Source organism: Aquarana catesbeiana, linkage group LG03 (genome assembly GCF_042186555.1).
Source record: "Aquarana catesbeiana isolate 2022-GZ linkage group LG03, ASM4218655v1, whole genome shotgun sequence".
In the NCBI taxonomy this organism is placed as follows: domain Eukaryota; kingdom Metazoa; phylum Chordata; class Amphibia; order Anura; family Ranidae; genus Aquarana; species Aquarana catesbeiana.
Genome location: NC_133326.1, coordinates 618,388,969 through 618,413,491, shown reverse-complemented (window position 1 = coordinate 618,413,491; position 24,523 = coordinate 618,388,969). Strand labels below are relative to the sequence as shown.

Genomic DNA, 24,523 nt, shown 5'->3' with positions numbered 1-24,523 from the left:
AGCCTTTCCAATGCCGCTTTTTCTTGCTATTTTAACCACTTCCATACCACAGTACGTCAAATGACATCCTGGGCTTTGAGTGGGGATATCTGAATAATGCCTGCAGCTGCCTCCCCCTCCCTCTGGTGCTTCTACTGGCTCGTCCGTACAATCGGCGAGCTAGAGAAGGAATCCACCGGTGGTGGAAGTTCACCATAGAGAATATGGTGGACCAGATGGTCCCCGGCAGTCTCTATGACCTTCGGAAGCAGGTCCTCTCTCCATCAAGAGGACCTGTCGTGCCCCATTCCTATTACAAGAGATGTTTACATTCTTTGTAATAGGAATACAAGTGATCAAAAAAAAAAAAAAATTAAAGGAAAAGCGTAAAAATAAAAATAAAGCGCCCCGATCCCAGTGTGCTTGCACGCACAAGCGAACGCATACATACGTCGCACCCACATATGTAAACGGCATTCAAACCACACATGTGAGGTATTGCCCCGAATGTTAGCGCGAAAGCAACAATTATATCCCAAGACCTTCTCTGTAACTCTAAACAGGTAACCTGTAAACATTTTTAAAGCGTTGCCTATGGAGATTTTAAAGTACCGAACTTACATATATAAATGTGAATCCCTGAACTAGCAAGCACACACATGCGTCTTGGTACATGATCTATTTTCGGATATACATATACATCTGCATGCTTAGACTGCTACGTGGTCCATTATTTCAGTATGTTCATGCTGATACTTTTCCCAATGTTTCTCTCATTTATATTACATTTCTACCCGATTTGAAACCATGCAGGCTTAAACCTGCTGGTCTAGAGGGAGTTACACATATACATAAAGGAAGTGTACACATACATAGGATACAAAAAACCTGCATACATATATAAATGCACATGCATACATACACATAGATCTATCTATCTATCTATCTATCTATCTATCTATCTATCTATCTATCTATCTATCTATACATGCACACACCCAACCCCAAGTGTGTGTGTACACATATGGGTTCCTTATTCTTTTACTTATTAAAGATTCATATTGAGGATCGGTCTGTGTGCCCTCTGTTCTATTTTTTGTGATTCCAGAATCTATGAACTACGAGAGCACTCAACGGCGCGCTGGTAGTTTGTTGAAAACTACAAGGCGACAGCTGCAAAGGCTGTCAGTATTTGTAGTTCATTCATTCACAGAACTCTGTGAATGAATGATGCAGCCGTGTGGGCAGAGCTCCTCATAGCCACGTTGCTTTCAAATAGTTACAGCAGGTTTGGGGAGAAGATTCCCCCACCTTCTGTCACAGAGGGCTCACATCGGGGAGCGGCTGCAGAAGTGAGAACATGTTCCATGTTCGCAAAGGTGAACTTATTCTTTAACATACAGGTTCACGGAGCGGGGCTTTTTATACAGGTGTCATAGCACTCTCTTTCTTGATTACTTTGTGGTGCTGTCATCAAGAACATGGTTTATGCCCCATTCGAATGAACAGACCGTATATAACACTGGGGGCGTGGAACTTTGTATTTCGTACAATTTACATAACCTGACGTTGTGTAGCACTTTTATATACACCACTTATTTTGTATGGTGCCTTATTCAGAACTATGTCTTGCCTGTAAAACAATAAAAATTATTGAAACAAAACACAGGCTCACTTTTGTCATACCCGGTACCCATGCTGCAGTGTGCGGGTGTGACCACAGGTTCTATAGAGGTGAATGATAGACCGGTTAGCACTGTATCTGAGGTCTGTGTGGAGGCACCCTGGACTGATGATGTTTGGGGGAATCCATAAAAGGTTTTGATACAAAAGGGAACCTGTACTTTGTAACACATCCTCCCTGAGCCCTGTAGCTGCAGGCACTGCAGGAAAGTTCATCTTCTATCTTCACAAAAGACTCAGAAATCAAAATTCCTGTCCTCTTATTATATGAGCAGCAGATACTTGGCAGTCTGTCTGACCTCTAATGTCAACGAAGAGCAAGACAAACAAGAACAAAGAGTAAACTGTTTGAACCCAACTGCAATCTACCTTCAAAATCTTCAAAGATGAATTCATTCATAGTGCCTGCTGCTAGAGAGTTCAGTTAGGTCTTGTGTCTTGTCTTTTTTTTTTTTTTTTTTTTTAATGCCATTTACTACTTGTTAAAGAGGAGCTCCAGTCTCCTGTGTAAAAATTAAAAGCCAGCAGCGACAAAAACTGTAGCTGCCGACTTTTAATAAAAAGCCACTCGCCTGTCGGCTCACCCCAGCCATTTTCACCTTCTGTCTTCTGTCCTCAGCATCAGCATCTTAACTGTGGCAGCTTGCGGCTTCACAGCCGGGTGCCCACTGCGCATGCCCGAGCCGGACTGTGCATTGTGAATGGTCCTGCAGTCTTCTGGGACCTGTGACGTGTCTCAGAAGACTGCGGGGGGGGGGGGTGTTTAGTGGGAGCAGGTACCTGTTCCCGAGTGTACCAGAGATTTCCATCACTTTGGAGAGATTTCCTCTCACTTCCTGTTGTGACTGTGGGAAAGGAAGTGAAGGGAAAATCTCCCCAGTGGGACAAACAACAAAAAATTGGCATGGGTTATAACCCACCTTCTACTTTGTAATGTAAATATGTAAATCTCTTTTGTAGATTGGAGGTCTGTTTTTTTTTTTTTTTTTTCTCATACAATAAATTCTCGGTTAATTTCAGCTTTTGACATGAGTCAATTGGATTTAAATCTTCCAGATGTTCCCATCACAGCTCCCAAGGTTCCAATCGCTGTCTCACCTGAGAGAAATAGAGGTGAGTCTCTTTTCATGGTAACCAACAGGTTATTACATATAAGACACATCTATAATGTAATTCTTTCACGTATTACCAAGAAGAATGTGATTGAGTTAAATACGAATGATCGTAAACAAGCGATCTATCATCATTTTAAATATTAAATGGCGCAACACACATGGTATTGTTCCACACTTTGGGATTGACTGAAAATATCAGTCATAAATTTAAAAAGTCTATTAAAATGATTACTTAATTCCTCTGAATTACAACCAGTTCTCCTGAAACACACACATATTTGATCGATCAGAAGCAATCAACGAAATTTCACCACAGCCAATCATCTTGGGACAGTTGAAATTGATCGAGAACTTACTGAATCAATTATATGGAGGATTCTTGGTTCCTGACTATTCATTCAATTCAACAATTTTGGTTTTATTGAATGATTGATTGTACATATGATCATATCGATAAATGTATGACCACTTTTAAGAAGAGCTCACAGTTGTAGCACATTCATGAAATCTGAGATGTCAGTCAGCCCTTCCTTTGTAAAGAAGCCGGGAGCCAAGCAAGGGAATGTTGTGAACGTTCTTTTTCCATCATAGGATCAGCTTCATTGCTTCATTCCGCTCTTTATTTATCTGCCATCATCTTCCATCTTCCATCTTCACTTAAACTTTTTATATCTTTCTCTTACAACTCAATCATTTCTTTTTATCAGACTTGCTTATCTTTTAAACTGTGGGGTGAGAAATTATATCCAATAAACTTCTCTTGATTTAGAGTTTCTGACTGTTGTTTCTGTCTTATAGTTAATAGTAAAATATAGTATAGTAGAGTCCACGATAGGGTCCTCTCAGGCTGTTGTGTCCTCCGGACAACACTTAGGCAACATCCAAAATAGGAAAAGCCAGAAACTCCATGTCCATATCCAAATGTAAACATTTATTGGTACATGTAAAAAAGATACAAGGGCCGACGCATTTCGGCACAGCGCCTTGATCACAGCAAGTCGGTGTGCCGAAACACGTCAGCCCTTGTATCTTTTTTACATGTACCAATAAACTTTTATATTTGGATATGGACATGGAGTTGCCGGCTTGTCCGATTTTGACTGTAGCCCATGAGAAAGTGTCTGGAGCTCTGGAAACATCTACAGCTCTCCGACTTATGTCAAAAGCTAGAACTATATATGTATGTATGTATGTGTGTGTGTATATATATATATATATATATATATATATATATATATATATATATATATATATATATATACATACACATATAAAGTTTGTGACTGTAATAATAATACTCTGATAATAAGTAGCAGCTGTACCTGTTTGTTGTGGATCATATCATTGCTAAACCTTCTGCAGAAAATGCCTGTTGCCTGGCTGTTTCTGGCTTCAATACTTCCTGGCAGTGAACTTGCTAGGTGAAGTCATTGTGATGTCAGAACTCGAGATCGGCATAACTATTGAGTCAGTGACTATAATGGGTAGGACAGCCAGGCAACTAACCCTTTCATAGGGAGAGGTCAGAAATTGCAGCCAAAATACACCAAATGTGCAAAATTTCATAATAATCTGAATAAGATTTTTTAGATGAATTCCTATTTTAAGTCCTGACCGTTAAATGTGTTGAAAACTATTTTTACATTCTCTTTTAAAGCAGAACTAAACCCTTCTGTCCTTTTACAGCCACGGAAGCTGCTATCTTATCCTCTATTTGATCTGCAGTTTCTATGATGTTGCACATGCAGTTATGACACCAGCTTTTTGTTGGCCTGACAGTTCAGCTGAGAGCCCAAGTAACTGTGACAGTTGTCATGCACGGCATGCCTTCAATGTTGCCTAATTTGGGAATCAATAATTCGATGGGTTTCGTTCTGCTTTTAACAGAGGAAATGTTTCACACAGTGCTGTATACTGGAAAGCAATTGTAGATCATTCTTATCGGGATATGTCTATGCAATCCTAAAGATTTCTCGGTGTAAAGGAAGACTATCTTATTATTATTTTTGCCTTGTTCTTGATTGCAGATGCTCCACCCCGGACACCGTATTTATTGCCTCAGTGACCACCTCAGAGTCCCGATGATCCACCCAACAGTGAAGTTGACAGGAAGTAGCTCGGCAGATAATTTGTATGCAGGCTCTGTCATTCTGCTCTTGTAATGTTCTCTGCCCACCAAGTAATCTTTAAACTATCCTTCCTTACAGTATAACTTTAAAGTAGATGTAAGCCCAAATTGCATGACCATTTTTGCTGTTGCAGTGTGTATCATAAAGTTTTTTTCTGCCTTTTCGAAAACACTGTTTTGACCTATTTATTTTTATTCTGCATCTCAGTACTGCTGACTTACTGCAACCTCTTTGCAGTCACTTCCTGTCTATGTGCTCCCCAACGATGGCTGCAGGGATTTTCTCAGGGTAGATTTTTTGATGGTGACAAAGGTGGACTATGTCTGTACATTGAGCATCTGCACAGCTGCTCATAGTCTTCACGTAAAGTGACACAATGATGCAGGATTCCAACTGGGACATGTCGTTATCGCATAACAAGAAGTGCCTGAACAAATACCTTCATAGCAGGATCAATAGCTATTATTTTTAAATAATTTTGTAGATTTAAAAGGATTGAAAATAACGTTTGACCACTTGCTGCTCGGCCAGTATACCACTCCCAGTGATTACATATGTAAACAAGCATCTCACGTTGCAGCCAGTGTTCTGTTTCTTACAGTGATTGACACCTAAAGAAACATTTTGTGATCTTTTTTTTAATTCATAGAGGGTTATTTACAAAAGGCAAATCCACGTTGCACTACAAGTGCTTTTGGAAGTGCAGTCGCTGTAAATCCGAGGGGGACATGCAAGGAAAATAAAAACCAGCATTTTAGCTTGCACATGATTGGATAATAAAATCAGCAGAGCTTCCCCTCATTTCAGATCTACCCTCCAGATTTACAGCGACTGCACTTCCAAGTGCGCTTGCAGTGCACTTGTAGTGCAAAGTTGATTGGCCTTTTGTAAATAACCCTCATAGTGTCACTAGAACAGCCAGCCAGTGTCCCAGATCATTAGCCACACCATTAGTGTCACTGGGGTAACACTCTCTGCTGTGGTGGCTAGGGATTAGCGATGCTGGCTGTTCTGGTGACACTATGTCCCTGATGACTTCCACACCAGTACAGTGTCTCCATACAAGTACAGCCAACTACAGTGTCCCTTATGACTTCCACATCAGTACAGTGTCACCATACCAGAGCAATCAGCCACAGTGTCCCTGATTTAGTGCCACACCAGTCACAATGTCGCCAGACCAGTGCTGCTAGCAACAGCATTCCTGATTGCCGCCACATCAGACCAGTGCAGCCAGCAACAGTGTTCCTGATCTCCACCACACCAGTCCTAGTGTCACCAGACCAGTGCAGCCAGCAGCAGTAATCATGAGCACTACCACACCAGTCCCAATGACCCAAACTAGTGCAGCCAGCAAAGTGTTCCTGATCATCGCCTCGCCAAGTGCAGTGTTGTCTTTGCCTATACTGACTCTATGTGTCTGCCTGCTGGCTGGACCGATCTTTTGCCTGCTTGCTGACCAAGTCTCTTCCTGCTGCCTGAACTGACCAATCTGCACATAACACCGACTATGTTTCTGCAAGTCACCAGTCTCTGCCATGCCATGCTGACACCTGCACTCCTGAAACCACAGGAACGCTTCTTTTTCAGGCTCCTGTACTTCCTGGCTAGTGAACATAGCATGCTTGGGGGCAACCACATACCAGTAGGTTAGGCTTGCTTGGCTTGTAGGAACAGAGACTGCTATAGGTGATGCTACCATAGGGCAGGCCATAGATTATTCTGAATTCTGGTTGCAGGAAAGAAAATTGCTTAATTTCCCCATCAACAGTAATATAGCCACCCACAGTAGTCTCATCGATGGATTGACTTCAATACAAAGCCTGCCCATAAATCGATTCTCAGCCGGTCCCTTCTGAACCAGCCGAGATTCGATCCATCTATGGCCGGTTTAACCTATATTCCCTGACCACTCATACAGAGGTGAGCATTACAGTACACTGTTCTTGATAAAATTGATTGATGTTTGTGATACACAAGGTCCAGTAGATAATCGGGCCAAACACTGAAAAAGTCTTATATATGTGGCATCCCCATACTAAGGAAGAGTAGCGAAATGTGATTTGGGGTATAATACTAAGTATGCCCATATTGTGTGTTAGGAATATCTTATTGACAACTTTTAGGTAAAAAAATAAAAATAAACTTTCCCTTTTTTACACCACTTTAACCTCCCCCACACAAAATATAATTGTTCACTTCTTTCCCTTTGACTAAATAAGGGACTGGCAAAGAGGCTACATCTGGCTGGACCCCTTCTACCTTCCTCTTCCCCTACCACCCCCACATTCCTCTTTTTCACTACTTTTATTTTTTTTTTCTACTTCCTTACTATGTCTCATGAATGTGTTGCTAGTATCATCATTCTCAGCACTTACAAGAGTGCACCTTCCATTTTTCCCTCTTTCCCCACTCCCTCAAATGCTACTAAGCTCTATTTTGGGATGCCAGACAACGCCCATTCCTTAAAGCGGAACTTCAGTCATTTTTTTCATCTTTCCATCTATTAAATCTTCTGTCCTTGTTTTAACTTTGGATAGTAAAACATTTTTTTTTTCTGCCAGTAAATACCTTATACAGCCCACTTCCTGTTTCTTTTCTTGAAAAAAGCCTAGGCTTATGACATCATGCACAGCTCTCTCTCACTCTCATGAGATTTTGCTGGGAAGGGAGGGAGGATGAGTCATAAGAGGGCCAATGAGAGCTGCAGAGCCGGGGGTGTGCCTCTGTGTAAATCCAGAAAGTCAACAGGCAGCAGCTTCACCTGCCCACAGTTAAAATGGATGCAGCCAGACTCAGTGGAGGGAGATTTCCGCAGCATATTTGGCAAGTACAGAATCACAGTATATAAAACAATATGCAAAGTGAATGGAGGGAAGCTTCAGAATGGCAAAGATGCTTTTATTACAAATTATACGAGCAGACTGCAGTTCCTCTTTAAGTAAATGTATTGTACAGGCCGCATGGGAGGCCTCACCCATGCCCCCTATACCTGACTCCCACTTCACACCACATCCCTTTTTGCTCCTCGCCACCCTAAAATCATTTGATACTTGAGACTGACTGTATTACTTGCACTATGTTTTTTCTGTGTGTAGAAAAACCCTGTCTTAGTATATAACTTTTATTTTGCATCCAATGTACTGTACTCACCAATTGTATGGTTTGTACTTGCATATTTTATAAAACTTAATAAAAACTCTGTGAAAAAAAAATACATTTTCATTTTCTTCCTGCATTTGCTAAAAAATTGTGGCAGAAAAATGAAATCAGCTACTCTCCATGCCTCTTAAAAAAAAAAAAAAAAAAAATACTTTGGGTTGTCTGCTTTCCAAAATGTGGTCATTTTGTGAGTGCTTCTACGGTCCTGGTGCTCCAGGGCCTCCAAACATGTGATAGTCAGTCAGGAAATTGGATGCCTAATTTATGATCCTTGAAAGCCTGAAGGTGCTCCTCGGATTTTGGGCATATCTATGTGGCTAAGCTTTGAAAAAGTCTCACATGTGGTATCTCCATGCTAGGGAGGAGTAGCAGAATGTGTTTGGCATGTAATAGTGCCTATGCTGTATGTAACAAATTACTTGTTAAAATGGCAACTTTGCGAATTAATATACATTTTTTTTATTTTTACTTTCCAAAAAAATGTGGCAAAAAATTTCAACTTAAAAAAAAAAAACAAAAAAAACACATGCCTCTTACTAAATACCTTGTACTGTCTACTTTTCAAAAATAGGTAATTTGGGGGGTATTTGTACTGTCCTGGCATTTTAGAGCCTCAAGAAATAAGACAGGCCGTCAGTACATCAGGATTGATCAATTTCAAATTTTATGTATACATACATATACATATAAAATGTGTTTGTAGACTCTATAACTTTATACAGTCTAAATACTATACACCTATTTGTTTTTGTTTTTAACCAAAGAAGTGTAGCTTAATACATTTTGACCTTTATAAACAAAGATTGTTTATTTGCAAAATGTTATAGCATGGACTAACGAAAATGCGTTTTTTTTTTTTTTTTGTTTGTTTTTTTTTTTTTAAATATATATATTTAAATCTTGTATTTTTGATGAATGAATACAAAGCTTTCTCTGAATGGCTGAGGTTAAGATCAGATCATTACACCATCCACCTGCCTCTCCACCTCAGCCAATCCGAGGAAGCCTTGTAAACCTACATGGCTGAGCCACATTTTTACTGCCCTCAAACCGCTCCCCTTAATGTAGTACCAAAAGCAAAACTTTTAATTTTTTTCCAATTTGTATAGGGTAGCGTAAGGGAGGGTTAACCCCTGTAAAGTGTGTGGGTGTTTTTTTTTTTTTTTGCCATCTGTGTCCCGTTGGGGAGATCCCATACGAAAAAACCTTATCCCATAGGAAAAACGGGAAGCGAGAGAAAATCCCTTCACTGGGAGGGAATCCTGGGGTGTCACCAGGGCTAGTGTCCCCATTGGAAGATTTCCCCCTCTATTACTGTTCTGATGTCAACCCAAAATGTCTGATTTTCTTTTACTTTCACTCTTGGTGATTACGGCAAACATGATAAATAGAGAGGGTGTGGCATTGGCTGCACCTTACATACCTTATTCCTTACTTAAGCTCGGTATATACCCTAAATGTTCTTTGAGATCTTCTAAGGTAGGCCATAAGTTATACATTTTTCCATGGTGGAAAGAAAAACCTTGTATGATCTATGGCCTACCTTAGAAGATCTCAAAGAACATTTAGGGTATACAATGTTGAGGGCATGTGGCCTGGTATGGTTCAGGAGGGGGCGCTCTCTCGTCCCCCCCTCTTTTCCTGCGGCCTGCCAGGTTGCATGCTCGGATAAGGGTCTTATATGGATTTTTGGGGGGACCCCAAAATTCCATTTTTTTTTTTTTTACATTTTGGCGCGGGGTTCCCCTTAAAATCCATACCAGACCTGAAGGGTCTGGTATAGATTTTGAGGGGGACCCCGCGCCATTTTTAAATAAAAATTTTGGCTGGGGTTCCCCTTAATATCCATACCAGACCTGAAGAGTAAATTTTGGTTCGGGGTTCCCCTGTGGGGAATTCCCATGCCGTTTTTATCAATGAACTTTTATGTGCATTGTCGGACCGGCAATTCATTAATAACCGCGGGTAGTTTAAATTACTTTTTTTCCTTTGAAATGTCATTTTGCTGTCAGACTGTTCTAAACATGGGAAACATGCGCCCCTTTACAGGCATACTATAGACACCCCCCGGGTACAAAATTTAAAGGGATATTACACTTTTATTGTTTCACTTTAAGCATTATTAAAATCACTGCTCCCGAAAAAACGGCCGTTTTTAACTTTTTTTTTGCATTGATCCATGTCCCCTGGGGCAGGACCCAGGTCCCCAAACACTTTTTATGACAATACCATGAATATAAGCCTTTAAAATTAGCACTTTTGATTTCTCCCATAGACTTTTAAAGGGTGTTCCGCGGCATTCGAATTTGCCGCGAACACCCCAAATTGCTCGCTGTTCGGCGAACTGGCGAACAGCCGTTGTTCGAGTCGAACATGAGTTCGACTCGAAGCTCATCCCTAATCATGACCTTACACAGGCCATTCATGCTGGAAAACTCTCCAATGTGGCTGAATTAAAACAATTCTGCAAAGAAGAGTGGGCCAAAATTGCTCCACAGCAATATAAAAGACTCATTGACAGTTATCGAAAAATATGATTGCAGTTGTTGCTGCCAAGTTATTAGGTTTAGGGGGCAATTACTTTTCTTAGCATTGTATTTAGAAGGTGCAAATGTTTGTAATAACATTATCGGTGTACCACTGACAAGTCCGCAGTAGCATTCTTACTCAATCCCTCAGTCTTTCTATCAATATCTTTTGGCGCTGCATTTTTTTTATCTCAGAAAGCTACACTAGCCTGTGAGAATAGAACTCCATCTTCCCTGACCTTTCTTTGGAGCTGCAAAAACACAGGGCCACCTTTTGCAGAGGTGAAGAAAAAGCTAAGGGATTCATCTATACGATGACCAAGCCTGTCTCTGAATTCTTGATAATAGGAAAGTGATCTTTTCTAGCCCAAAGGAGGCAATGGAGCAGATCTGTACTAAGAACATACACAAGTAGAATGTTGAGTACTTTGCTCTTTGACCACCCAATTAAATGCATTTCTGTGTCTACCATTACATATGTTTAACCATCACTGCTGTTCAAGAATTAGTATGTAGTCTTTTAGTTACTGTTACAGTTTTTGGGCCTACAACCCATTATGTCCTACTCAAGACTTACTGCTGTTACCAGTTATAGGTTCACACTGACTGGCACAGACACCCTATGATAAAACATTCCTTAAATTTTTTGGAAATTCAAAACATATTCATATCATTGTTTTGAAAACCTATTCTCTTAAAGTAGAACTCTTCCTTTTTAATTGCACCTACAGGTAAGCCTATAATAAGGCTTACCTGTAGGTACTGTAAATATCTCCTAAACTTGCACCGTTTAGGAGATATTTACTATATACGCTGATGTCATCGGCACATGTGCTCTGAAGAGACGACCGCCCATGACCGGCGGCTCCCTCGCAAATGCGCGGGAATGATGTCATCGCGGCTCTGGCCAATCACAGCCCTGGAGCCTGCAAACCCGGAAGAAATTCCAGGTTTTTTTTGTTAGTTATTTTATAGGGTTTACAACCTCTTTAATCTGCTCCCTGTAGACCACAACTAATTTTCCCTGATGTACATATTTACCATAATCTCCTCTTTACATGTTATGGTACTGAGTAAGTGTTATGCCCCGTACACACGGTCAGACTTTCCGACGTAAAATGTGCGATCGGAGCTTGTTGTCGGAAATTCCGACCGTGTGTAGGCTCCATCGGAGACTGGAGACGTGTGTGGGATCAATAGTTTCAACAGATTCAAAATGATATGATACAAAATAATAGCACATATTTTAGTTTGAAGTAATAGTAGTAGTAGTAGTATAATTATACTACCTTTTATTGTATTATTTCATTTTATTTTATTCTGTTTTATCATTTTTTAATACATTTTAATACATTGGTATCTCCTTCACTACTACTAATATTACTTCAAACTAAAATATGTGCAATTATTTTGTATCATATTTTGAATCTATTGATCCCACACACATCTCCAGTCTGTTTTGTGTAACACACATCTACCATGTGCTCTGCTTCACACTTATATAATTTTATCTATCTATTTTCTATTTAGAGTGCTCTGATGTGGACTTACATGGAGCTAAGGAGAACTAACTATCCTTCACATGATATGTCTCCTCACTAGCCACCCCTTCCCATGTGCATATGTGTTGGTCCATTTGTTTATGCAGACTGTGTTCCTTCTTTCAAAGCTCTGATGAAGAGGTTATCCTCGAAACGCGTCAGCCTATTCTTTAGTACTTGCCCCTGTTTGGGCATGTCCCACTTGTAATTCTACAAGTGCATATTTTGTAACCCTATTTTATGAAACGTAGTATGTTTTTATTTCCTACATGTATGTAATCCATGGCTCATGAATAAACTGTATGATTTGATGCAAGTGTTTGATCACGCGCCTTCCATCCACCCTTCCCACACTAGAGGATTGGTACCGGTTGACTTAGCGGTTGGAGGAAGGGAGGGAGGGTGGGTTACAAATTATTTTGGGACCCCAAAAAAAAAGCCTCTGGCACTCTGCATGAATTTAAGCACATAAATAACATTTGAACACATTTTAGGCGGTGTTTAGGGTAAAACACTACAATGGAGCTGACAAAATACATTGTTAAGTGACTAGGCTAGGTGTGTATAGGCCCAGGATAGCATGCTGGGGAGGTTAGTGAAGGCAAATATGCATGAAGGACAAAAAAAGAAGTTTAAAAAAATTCAAGCATGCATGAGGACAAAGGGGACATTCACATACAATCATGATAATTAGGGAATGATGAAAGAAATACAATACATTAGCAAACATTAAATACATAGAATGTGATGTTAAAGGATAAAACTTACCCTAATATAGTCCTTCTGCAGGACCTGAATGATGGCAGAACAGGTCTCTGGAATAATGATCCCCAGAGCCTGGGGGGAGATGCCTGTCGAGAACTTGATGTCCTGCAGACTTCTCCCTGTCGCCAAGTACTGCAACGTGGCGACTAGCCTCTGTTCGGGAGTGATGGCTTGCCGCATGCAGGTGTCCTGCTTCGTAATATAAGGGGACAGCAAAGCCAACAAATGGTGAAAAACGGGGTCCATCATCCGGAGATAATTCCTGAAATCATCAGGATTATTCTCACGGATCTCCTGCTACAAAGGCATATGAGAGAATTGGTCACGCTGGAGTAACCAATTCTTGGTCCATGAACTCCTCCCTGCCCTGTTCATGGACTGGGCTTAGGTCAAAGTAAGAACCCCAAGCCCCTGCACAGCACGAACTCTACAATGAGTACATACCCACAATATGGCTTCAAAACGGTCGGCTGGTTAGAACGAATGAACAGAACGCACTGAAAAACAGCAAGGCCTGAGAAGAGCAAGCTGAAAGTCAAATACGAGCGGACAAGAATGCACTGAAAAAACAGATATGAACTGACTACATGCACTGAAAACCAGATTCAAACCCACAAGCACAAACTGAAGAGCAGTAATGGACTGAAAAGCACGAGTCTGAAAAGCGCGAATCATCTCTCTCACCAAACTTCTACTAACACGAGATTAGCAGAAGGAGCCCAAAGGGTGGCGCACTTGGTATTGAACTTCCCTTTTCTAGTCCTGTCATACGTGTTGTACGTTAGCGTGTTCTTGACGTTCGGAAATTCTGACAACTTTGTGTGACCCTGTGTATGCAAGACAAGTTTGAGCCAACATCCGTCGGAAAAAATCCATGGATTTTGTTGTCGGAATGTCCGATCAATGTCCGATCGTGTGTACGGGGCATTAGTCTGCCTAAGATCAAAGCTCATAAGAAAGGCAAAAGCAGTATGCCTATTTTTATTCCCAACATATATGGAAAAAAACCTGGAAGGCAAGTAAACCTATAAAGCTGGCTACACACTAAGAAAATATTGTGAGGAACGTTCGATTTCTGTATAGTGTGTACACAACTTTCGACATCCAATTCAGACTTTACAAATGAAATTTCTGAAGGGACAAACTCCAAAATTTTGCTTGTACGTCACCAGAACGAACAATTTTTGCTTAACCGCTTGCCGACCGCCTCACGCAGATATACTGCGGCAGAAGGGCTCGTACAGGCAAAACCACGTACCTGTACGTTGCCCTTTTAAGAGGCGGCCAGCGGGCGCCCGCGGCAAGCTCCGTGAGTCGGGTCACGAGTCCCGCAGACTCAATCACCGCGGGGATACCCACGATCGCCTCACGGGGAGGAAGAACGGGGAGATGCTGATGTAAACAGCATCTCCCCGTTCTGCCTAGTGACAGTGTCACTCAATCTCTGCTCCCTGTCATCGGAGCAGAGATCAGTGAAGTGTAACATGTAGCCACCCCCCCACACTTAGAAACACGCCCCTAGGACACACTTAACCCCTGCGCTACCACCTAGTGGTTAACCCCTTCACTGCCAGTGTCATTTACACAGGAATCAGTGCATTTTTATAGCACTGATTGCTGTATAAATGACAATGGTCCCAAAAATGTGTAAAAAATGTCCGATGTGTCTGCCATAATGTCGCATTCACAATAAAAATCGCTGATCGCCGCCATTTAAAAAAAAAAAAAAATTATTAATAAAAATGCCATAAAACTATCCCCTATTTTGTAAACGCTATAACTTTTGCGCAAACCGATCAATAATCGCCTATTGCAATTTTTTTTACCAAAAATATGTAGAAGAATACATATCGGCCTAAACTGAGGAAAAAAATATTTTTTTATATATTTTTGGGGATATTTATTATAGCAAAAAGTAAAAAATAATGTGTTTTTTTCAAAATTGTCGCTCTATTTTTATTTATAGCGCCAAAAATAAAAACCGCAGAGGTGATCAAATACCACCAAAAGAAAGCTTTATTTGTGGGAAAAAAAGGACGTCAATTTTGTTTGGGTACAACGTCGCACGACCGCGCAATTGTCAGTTAAAGCGACGCAGTGCCGAATCACAAAAAGTGCTCTGGTCAGGAAAGGGGTAAATTCTTCCGGGGCTGAAGTGGTTTTAATGTATGTTTTCGTACGAGAAAAATATGAAAGTCTGCGCATAATTAGAAAGACTTAACAACAAAAAAGAGCCCTTGCCGTACGAGAATTTCTATACATTATCTCCATCCTTCGTTCCGGCTTGCTGTGAAACATCGAGGAAAACCGGACAATTGTGATGTGATGCCTTCACCATGGGGAGGGTACCACTGCCAAAACCTTTTCTGTACCCATGTTGATGAGGACAAGAGCATCTTCTCCAAAACCCGGGCCTGGTGGTTGTGGGGGTCTAATCAGAATCTGGAAGCCACAGAGGGGCCACAGATACAGCTACGGTTTCCACCTAATCCCTTTAAACCGGAACACATGTTATTTACACAGGTTCTGAGGCTAATTTAATGCAGATAAGGCACCAAGTGAGTTTAATTACCTCCATAAAGTGATTGTAAAGTCTTTGTTATTTTTAAAGTTAAAAAAAAAAAAAAAACATGTTATATACTTACCTGCTCTGTGAAATGGTTTTGCACAGAGCAGCCCAGATCCTCTGCTTCTCGAGTGTCTCTTCAGTGCTCCTGGCCCCTCGCTCCTGCTCCCCTCACCTCAGGCCCAAACAGAGGACCGAGGGGTGGGGGGCCCCACAGGCCGACACGTGGGGGCATTTTAACTTTATTCCAGGCCAAAGGGTCTCCGTATCCTCTGATACAAACGAACCTCCTCATTTCCCTTCCCTTCCCCCTACCCCATATTCTCCCTCCTCTCTCCTCCCCCCACCCCCCCTTTGTTGATGTTTTGACCTCGTTATCTCTAGAGCAGGAGACAATTTTGTTTAATGGGGCACTCCCTTGCCCACACTGCTCTCCTTTGACCGAGGTGGAATTCTATTAGGTGCACTGGGCCCTTCCCTCCTATAATTAAGCAAGGGTGGCCCCCTGAACACGCTGTAAGTCCCAACCCCTCCCCCCCGCCTCCATCCTTTTTTTTCTTTTTCCTTTCTTTCTTTCTCCTCCTTCCGCCCATCTCACTCCTCCTCCCCCCATCTCTGCCCCTCCTCCCCCCCTTCCCTCAAGTACCAGAACTTCTTATCACTCTTAATCTATTACTCTATTTTCTTGTACTCAAATCCATTCAGCTTTAGCTTATGACATTATCTCTTGTACTCTGTTTTTTTGAGCTCAGTTGCCATTGTGCTTCATCTTGTCATTGTTTGTTCTTGTCTAAGAGTTGAGTCTCTGGGGTTTTCTGGTATTGGAATTTCTAGTTTTTTTACAGTAATCCGAAATCTCTTCTATAAATCTTAATCTAGCACTTCTTCCATTTCTCTTAGCGATCAAGCATGCAGGGAAACCCCAATTATATTGTATTTCCTGTTCTTGAAGAATTTTCAATAAAGGTTTCAGCATCCTCCTTCTTCTCAAGGTTTCTTGCGATAAATCTTGGAAGATTTGTATCGTTTTTTCTTCATACTCAATTGGTGATTTTTTCTTCAGGTTCTTCCAGATTTGATTGTTTTCTTCCCAGTTTTTGAATCGAACAATTATATCTCTTGGTTTTTCCATTGAAAGCCCATAGGGTCTTCTTATTCTGTGTACTCTTTCAATTTTTATTATGTTCGCTTCTTCTTTTCCCAAAATAGGGTTAAAAATTTTTTTTTATTGTTTCTGTTAGATTTTCTTCTTGTATAGACTCAGGGAGACCTCGGATTCTCAGATCTTTCCTTCGTTCCCTGTTTTCTTGATCTTCTATTTTATAAGTTTGTTCCTCTTGTTCTTTTTTTAATATATCTATTTCTCCTCTCAACTCTTTTATCATTCATTCTTGGGAATCCACTTTTGTCTCTACTTCTTCGACTCTTGCAAGCATATGGCCCAAGTCCTTATGGATTGTTGTCATTTCTGCCTTCAAAGAATTTTCCAGGGCCGCAAACATTTTTTCCATATCGGATTTTGTTGGTAATTGGGCTGTATGTGTTGGTCTTCATCCCTTTTACTATCTCCTTCTCCGTCTGCTTCCAAGTCTTGGTCCATTCTGGATTCTGAGAGTAAACTGATTTCCACTGTTGTCTTACTCTGTCCCCTTTTCTCCTTTTTTTTCCCTCTCTTCCTTAGTATCTGTCTGCCGACCCTTTGTACTCAGTTGTCTTTCTCCTTCCCCATCTCCCTGTGTTAGATATCTATTCATTGGGTCGGGGCTAGGGCCTAAGCTAGACTGCGGCGATTTAGCTACCGCTCCACCACCTCTTGCCGTTTTACTCCTCATTTAATGAGGAGAAGAGGAAAAAAAAAAAAGAGGGGGGGGGGGCAACCTCCCAAGATATATATATTTTCCCTTATTTCTCTGCTTTTCCTTATACACACAGCTCCGTAGGACCCCAAGTATACAGAAAAATGTTATAGTTCATCATTCTGTTTATCCATCCAGTCTTTAGTCAATCGATTATTATTTATTGTTTATCTAACAGTCTCTGTTCGTTCATAGGAATACTCTGCTGCCAATTTTCAAATATTCTATTGATACTCTGCTGCAAACCTTTAACAAACCCTTAGCATATGTGCATATTTGCACATATATTATCGTATGAGCTTCTCTGTTATATCTATTGCATCACTTTACAGCATCTGGTTTTTATTTAACACAATGTAGTTTCTTCTCAATGTTTCCTCTATAGACTTATTCAATTATTCAATATCACAAGCTCTTCTATAAAATGTTTTACTTTTCAAGCACAAGCATTTTTCCTTTCTCTTTACCTTTTTTTTTTTTCTCTCCCTTTTTTACTTATCTACGGAGGGGAGGAGGGGGGAGCCCATCCACCGGTGTTTGTTTCATTAGGCTCCTCTGTCCGTCCGCTCGTTCGGCTCTTCGGTTCCTTACAGGCCTGCTCATTCCTACCCTTCGCTCTTGGTCGGCTCCCCCGGCAGCTGAGCACCGAGCGTGGTTCGCAACAAGCGGCAGTAGACACCCGACAGCCGGAGCCCCTAGGAGAGGTGGGTCAGTAGCTCCGATCGCTCCCTCTCCGCCCTCTGCAAGCACACCGATTCACCGGTTCACCAGCGGATCCTTGTCTTCTCTTCTCTCAGCAGGGAGAGGGGTGGAAAATCTTCAGGCGAAAAGTGCAGGTGAGAGGGCACGGCGGAGGGACATAGCGGCATTTACAGCTATTCCTCCTGGAGGCAGAGGGAGAGATCACGGACTCCTCACGGAGTGCAGTCTGTCGTCGCCATTGTCAGACTCCTCCCTCTCTCCGAGAGTTGGAGAAAGAGAGCATAAAATCACGGCATACGCAGATAACATTTTGATGTTTGTAACCAACCCAAGAGTGACCCTGCCAAACATAATCAAGGAGGTGAAAGAGTATGGGGAACTCTCAAATTTTAAAATAAATCCAATAAAAACAGAAATATTAAACATTGGAGTAGGAAAAAGTGAAGCTCAGACCCTCCAAAAAGAATTTCCATTTACATGGGTAAAAGAAGAATTAAAATATCTGGGAATCAAATTAACATCAACGGTCGAAAAAATATATCCGGCAAATTATATTCCATTTATCAATGAGATCAAGGAAGAAATAAAAAAATTAAATACACAACCAATATCATGGATCGGAAGAATAAACATGTTTAAAATGATGACATTACCAAAAATAATATACAAATTTCAGATGTTGCCAATTGGGATTCCACAGACTTTTTTCAAGATAATAAAAACAATATTGATAAAATACATTGGTAAAATAAAAAGCAGAGAATTAAATTTGTACAAATCACGATGGAAAAGGGAACATGTAGGATTAGCAACACCAGATATAAATCGGTACTATAAAGCAATAGTTCTGTCACGAATGATTGAGTGGTCAGTTGGAAACAGTGAAAAAAAATGGGTGGAGATGGAAAACACAATAAGTAGGACCACATTGCACAAAAATATATGGATACCACGAAAGTTTAGAGTAATTGATTTAGAATCTCACGAATTAACTAAAAACGTCTTTAAAATCTGGGACATAGTATATTGGAAAAATAAATGGAAATATAACTCACCATTAATGGCCCTTACGTGAACAAAATTTTTTACACCGGGGAACGAGATATTTGCCGGTCACGAGATAAGAAATCCACAATTGAAAGATATTATCACAAAAGGAAGGATGAAAACACGATTAGAATTAGAAGAAATTAACGGGTGGAAGATAAGTGAATGGAAACTCAACCAGTTAAGACACTTAGTAAACACACTCCCACACCCAATCAGAGACGAAGAGGAATTAAGTCGACTGAAAAACTCTGCGTTACCCAAATGCCACTGAAAAACGGAATATCAAAAATTGACGGAATATTGACAGACCTAGAAGGACAAAGAAGACCCGCTTACATTGAACAATGGGAAAAAGAAGATCACCAAGTGGAAAAGATGATAGGAATGGGATACAATAATGCCTGCGATATGAACACCATTGAAATGAATTATAAATTCTTAGCAAGATGGTACTTGACTCCAGAGAGAACCCATAGATATCAATCAGAAAGATCACCATTGTGCTGGAGAAACTGCAAGCAAAGGATAACAATGGTGCATATATGGTGGGACTGTCCAAAAATAAAGGAGTACTGGCAAGAAATAGTGAGTAATATAAAGGAGATAACCGGTGAGAAAATAGAACAAAATATATGGACTTGTTTATTTCACGATTCCAAAATTCCAAAGAAACAATATATGAGAACAATAACCCCAAAACTCCTGAATGCCGCAAAGGGTTTGATCCCAAAAAAATGGTTAAATAGTGAAAAACAAGTGATATACTTGTTATTTTAATTATTGTTAGCTAAATTCAAATGTATTGGAGAATGACAGAAGCTATCCTATTAGCGAGATCTATGAGTGGTGGAGATCGCTGATGGGATGTTCTAACTAAAACTTCTTTAAGCAAATATAATGTTTTGAGGAAACTTTACACCACTGTTAAGTTTATGACAATATCAAAATATTATGGTTTTAGTTACTCAACCTTAATACTATTGAACAGTTGTTCCAAGACACCCATCCAATCGTCCTATACAACATGGATACGCTTTAGTTTAAATAAGGTCAAAGAAACACAATCACTGTTACTTGTACCCTACACCTAGGTCCTCCCGGAACATCCTGTATCCGGAGGAATGTCTGTAATACTAGACACCACCTCCCATCCACGGTGGCACCTCCCACCTACCCCTCAGAGTCAACTCTGGTGTTAAATTAATAACATCATTAACCGGCTCCACGCTAATTAGGCGAATCTGAGCTAAGACTCACACAGGGTACTATTACACCACTACTACCCTCTTTACCCCCCCTCGAACAATCTCCTACTTACCTCCCTAACCCCCTTCCACCGCCTCTACTCCCCCCCCCATATTTTTTTTTTTCCTCCGCCCCCCCCTTCAAATCTGATCTGAAAATGACGTACTCCTTTTTGGGAAAATCCCCTACCCTAATTTCACATAATGTGAACGGCCTTAACATCCCCGAAAAAAAGAACCAAACTATTAAGAGAACTTAAAAAAGCAAACCCATCAATAGTCTATCTACAAGAAACACACTTTAAAGACCAAAATATTCCCAAACTCACTAGCAACCTTTTAACAAAAGCATATCATGCCACAAACCCACTAGCTAAAACTAAATTAGTTACCATTCCCATGAACAAAAACTCCTCGTTCGAACTGAAACAACAACTAACAGACCCTGAGGGTCGCTATATCTTCCTTAAAGGTACCTGGGAAGGCTCTCCTATCACTATAGCAAATGTGTACTTCCCAGACAAAGCCCATATAACTTTTTACAACAAAATAATAAACAAACTTAAGTGGTTTGCGGAAGGCTGCATTATTCTTGGAGGAGATTTCAATATCCCACTCTCACCACTTCAAGACACTTCAACAGGTTATTCCCTTGTCTCATACAAAATCTTTAAACGAATCAAAGTTTTACTACAGTCATTAGCTCTGGTCGACTCATGGAGGTCCACACACCCCATGGGGAAGGACTACACATATTTCTCATCCCCCCACAAAAGGTACTCAAGAATAGATCTAATTTTTGTGTCCCAAAGAGATCTGACTAACTTAGTCAAAGCTGATATTGGTATTATCGCACCACGTCCCTACCGCTGTCACCTTAAAACGAACCCCACCCAAACAAACCTTTAATTGGAGACTTAATGCTACCTTACTTACCGATCAGATTATACATGACGACATACATGACTCTATCAAAACGTATTTCACACACATCGACTCTGACATAAATCCCCTTAACAATTGGGAAGCCTATAAGAGTGTAATAAGGGGAGAACTTATAAAATGGGGGGCAAGAAAGAAAAAAGAAAGGGACAAAGAAATCACTAAATTGTCCAATGCAATAGCCAAACTTGAAACACAACATAAGCAATCCCTTACAGCTAAAGCAGCAGACGAACTTGCTCATTGCAGAAACTCTTTGATGCAAATATTAAATACTCAAACCTAAAAATCTCTTTTCTTCCGGAAAAGCGTTAATGATATTCATGCTATCCACAACAAAGCAGGCACACTTGAACACAAACCCGAAAAAGTAGCAGAACTCTTCCACGAGTTTTATTCCAAATTATACGACTTACCTCCACAACACATCCCTACACATGTAACACACTCAAGAGTGGAAATGATCCAAGACTTCCTGAAGAACAGCAAAATCCCCTCCCTTCACACAGAAGACATAAACAATTTAGACGACCCCATTACCATTATAGAACTACAAGAAGCAATTAAGGAATTAAAAATGGGGAAAAGTCCAGGTCCTGACGGATTTACATCCCAATATTATAAAACTTACACACAACTACTCTCCAATCCCCTTCTAAAGGCTTTCAACCACTTAGCTAAACATGATAATGACTCCAATTCTCTCCTCATGGCACACATAGCAGTAGTTCCCAAACCAGACAAAGACCACACAGACTGTGCAACTTCAGACCAATATCACTCTTGAACATAGACATCAAATTACTAGCGAAAATCTTAGCCAATAGAATAAAACCCCTTCTCTTAAAAATCATTGGGCCAGAACAAGTGGGCTTCATGCCTGCCAATCTAAATCTGAGGCACTTAATCTCAACCTCCCCCCAGATAAATTGGATCTCCTTAAAGGAAATTATAATTTTAAATGGAAACAAAACACACTTAAATACTTAGGAATCAAGTTGATGCCTAATATTGAGTCTCTTTATTCAACTAATTTCACCCCTCTGATAAACTCAATAACCAAAGATTTTCAAAAATGGACCCCCAGATTGTTCTCATGGTTCGGAAGAACCTCAATTTTAAAAATGACAATTCTCCCAAGGCTACTATATTTCTTTAATGCACTACCTTTACCAGTACCCAACTCCTTTTTCTCCAAATTACTGAATTTACAGAGAAGGTTCTTATGGGCCGACAAAAGACCAAGGATACATTTCCACATACTCACATTACCCAAAAGCAAAGGAGGCATAGGTCTTCCTGACTTCAAAAAGTACTACTGTGCCACCCATATTACCAGAATAATTGATTGGCATTGCCACAGCCAAGTCAAAGATTGGGTACAACTTGAATATCTACACAATAAACAGCAAATATTATACTACCCTTGGTCCCTACACTCTAATGCCCCGTACACACGGTCGGATTTTCCGACGGAAAATGTGTGATAGGACCTTGTTGTCGGAAATTCCGACCGTGTGTAGGCTCCATCACACATTTTCCATCGGATTTTCCGACACACAAAGTTTGAGAGCAGGCTATACAATTTTCCGACAACAAAATCCGTTGTCGGAATTTCCGATCGTGTGTACACAAATCCGACGCACAAAGTGCCATGCATGCTCAGAATAAATAAAGAGATGAAAGCTATTGGCTACTGCCCCGTTTATAGTCCCGACGTACGTGTTTTACGTCACCGCGTTCAGAATGATCGGATTTTTCAACAACTTTGTGTGACTGTGTGTATGCAAGACAAGTTTGAGCCAACATCTGTCGGAAAAAATCCTAGGATTTTGTTGTCGGAATGTCCGATCAATGTCCGACCGTGTGTACGGGGCATAAGTCCACTAGAAACATAGCATATCCCCTGGTAGCTAATACACTAAACATATGGCATAAAATTGCCCCACAGTATAAACTTGCCACTATCCCAGGCCCATTGACCCCAATCGCTAATAACCCAGATTTTCTACCAGGTTTAAACCAGAAAACATTACCATCCCCAGGTTGCAACTCAAAACTCTTAGCCCCCCCGGAAACAAAGTCAAACCACTAGAAACTCTTAAAACAGAATTCGGGGATTCATTCCCAAACTTTTGGTTCTATATACAGCTAAAAGACTTTTTACTCAACAGCAAACACAAAGCCTCATACTCCCAAAGGTTAACATCTCTAGAAGATATTTGTTACAAGTGATCTCAGGTCGTTAACCACGTGACCACTGGGCACTTAAACCCCCTTAATAACCAGACCAATTTTCTGCTTTTGGTGCTCTCATATTTTGAATGACAATTACTCAGTCATGCAACACTGTATCTGTATGAAATTTTTGTCCTTTTTTACACACAAATAGAGCTTTCTTTTGGTGGTATTTAGTCACCGCTGGGTTCTTTATTTTTTGTGCTATAAAAGAAAAAAGACCGAAAAATCTGTAAAAAAAAACGCATTTTTCTTCATTTCTGTTATAAAATTTCGCAAATTAGTAATTTTTCTTCATATATTTTGCCCAAAATTTATACCGCTACATATCTTTGGTAAAAATAACCCAAATCGGTGGATATTATTTGGTCTTTGTGAAAGTTATACAGTCCAAAAGCTATGGTGCCAATATCTGAAAATTGGTCACACCTGAAGTACTGACGGCCTATCTAATTTCTTGAGACCCTAACATGCCAGAAAAGTACAAATACCCCCCAAATGACCCCTTTTTGGAAAGAAGACATTCCAAGGTATTTAGAAAGATGCATGGTGAGTTTTTTGAAGTTGTCGTTTTTTCTCACAATTCTTTGCAAAATCAAATTTTTTTTTCCTTTTTTTTTCACAAAATTGTCATATTAGCAGGTTATTTCTCATACACAGCATATGCATACCACAAATTACACCCCAAAACACATTCTGCTATTACTCCCGAGTACGGCGATACCACATGTGTGAGACTTTTACACAGCGTGGCCACATACAGAGGCCCAACATGCACGGAGCACCTGGAGCACCCAGGCCAGTTCTGACATTTCTCTCCTACATGTAAAAATCATCATTTATTTGCTAGAAAATTACTTAGAACCCCAAAACATTATATATGTTTTTTTTTAGCAAAGACTCTAGAGAATACAATGGCGGTCATTGCAACTTTTTATCTAGCACAGTATTTGCGCAGCAATTTTTTGAACACGTTTTTTTTTTGGAAAAAAAAACAGTTTTGTGCTTTAAAAAAAAAACAAA

General features: G+C 40.4%; 1 protein-coding gene across 2 annotated transcripts in view; it reads left to right on the top strand.

Moving 5' to 3' along the window:
• The window catches only part of CHMP7 (charged multivesicular body protein 7), a 55,886-nt gene extending 47,765 nt beyond the window's left edge, over positions 1-8,121 (top strand). Inside the window, exons 12-13 of one of the 2 annotated variants that reach the window (XM_073622306.1) lie at positions 2,719-2,775; positions 4,805-8,121. In XM_073622306.1, the coding sequence (XP_073478407.1) occupies positions 2,719-2,775; positions 4,805-4,842 (95 nt within the window). In that variant the 3' untranslated portion in view covers positions 4,843-8,121. Of the gene's footprint in view, positions 1-2,682; positions 2,776-4,804 lie in introns of both variants that reach the window. The other variant, XM_073622305.1, reaches the window with a different exon arrangement.
• The last annotated feature ends 16,402 nt before the right edge of the window (positions 8,122-24,523 follow it).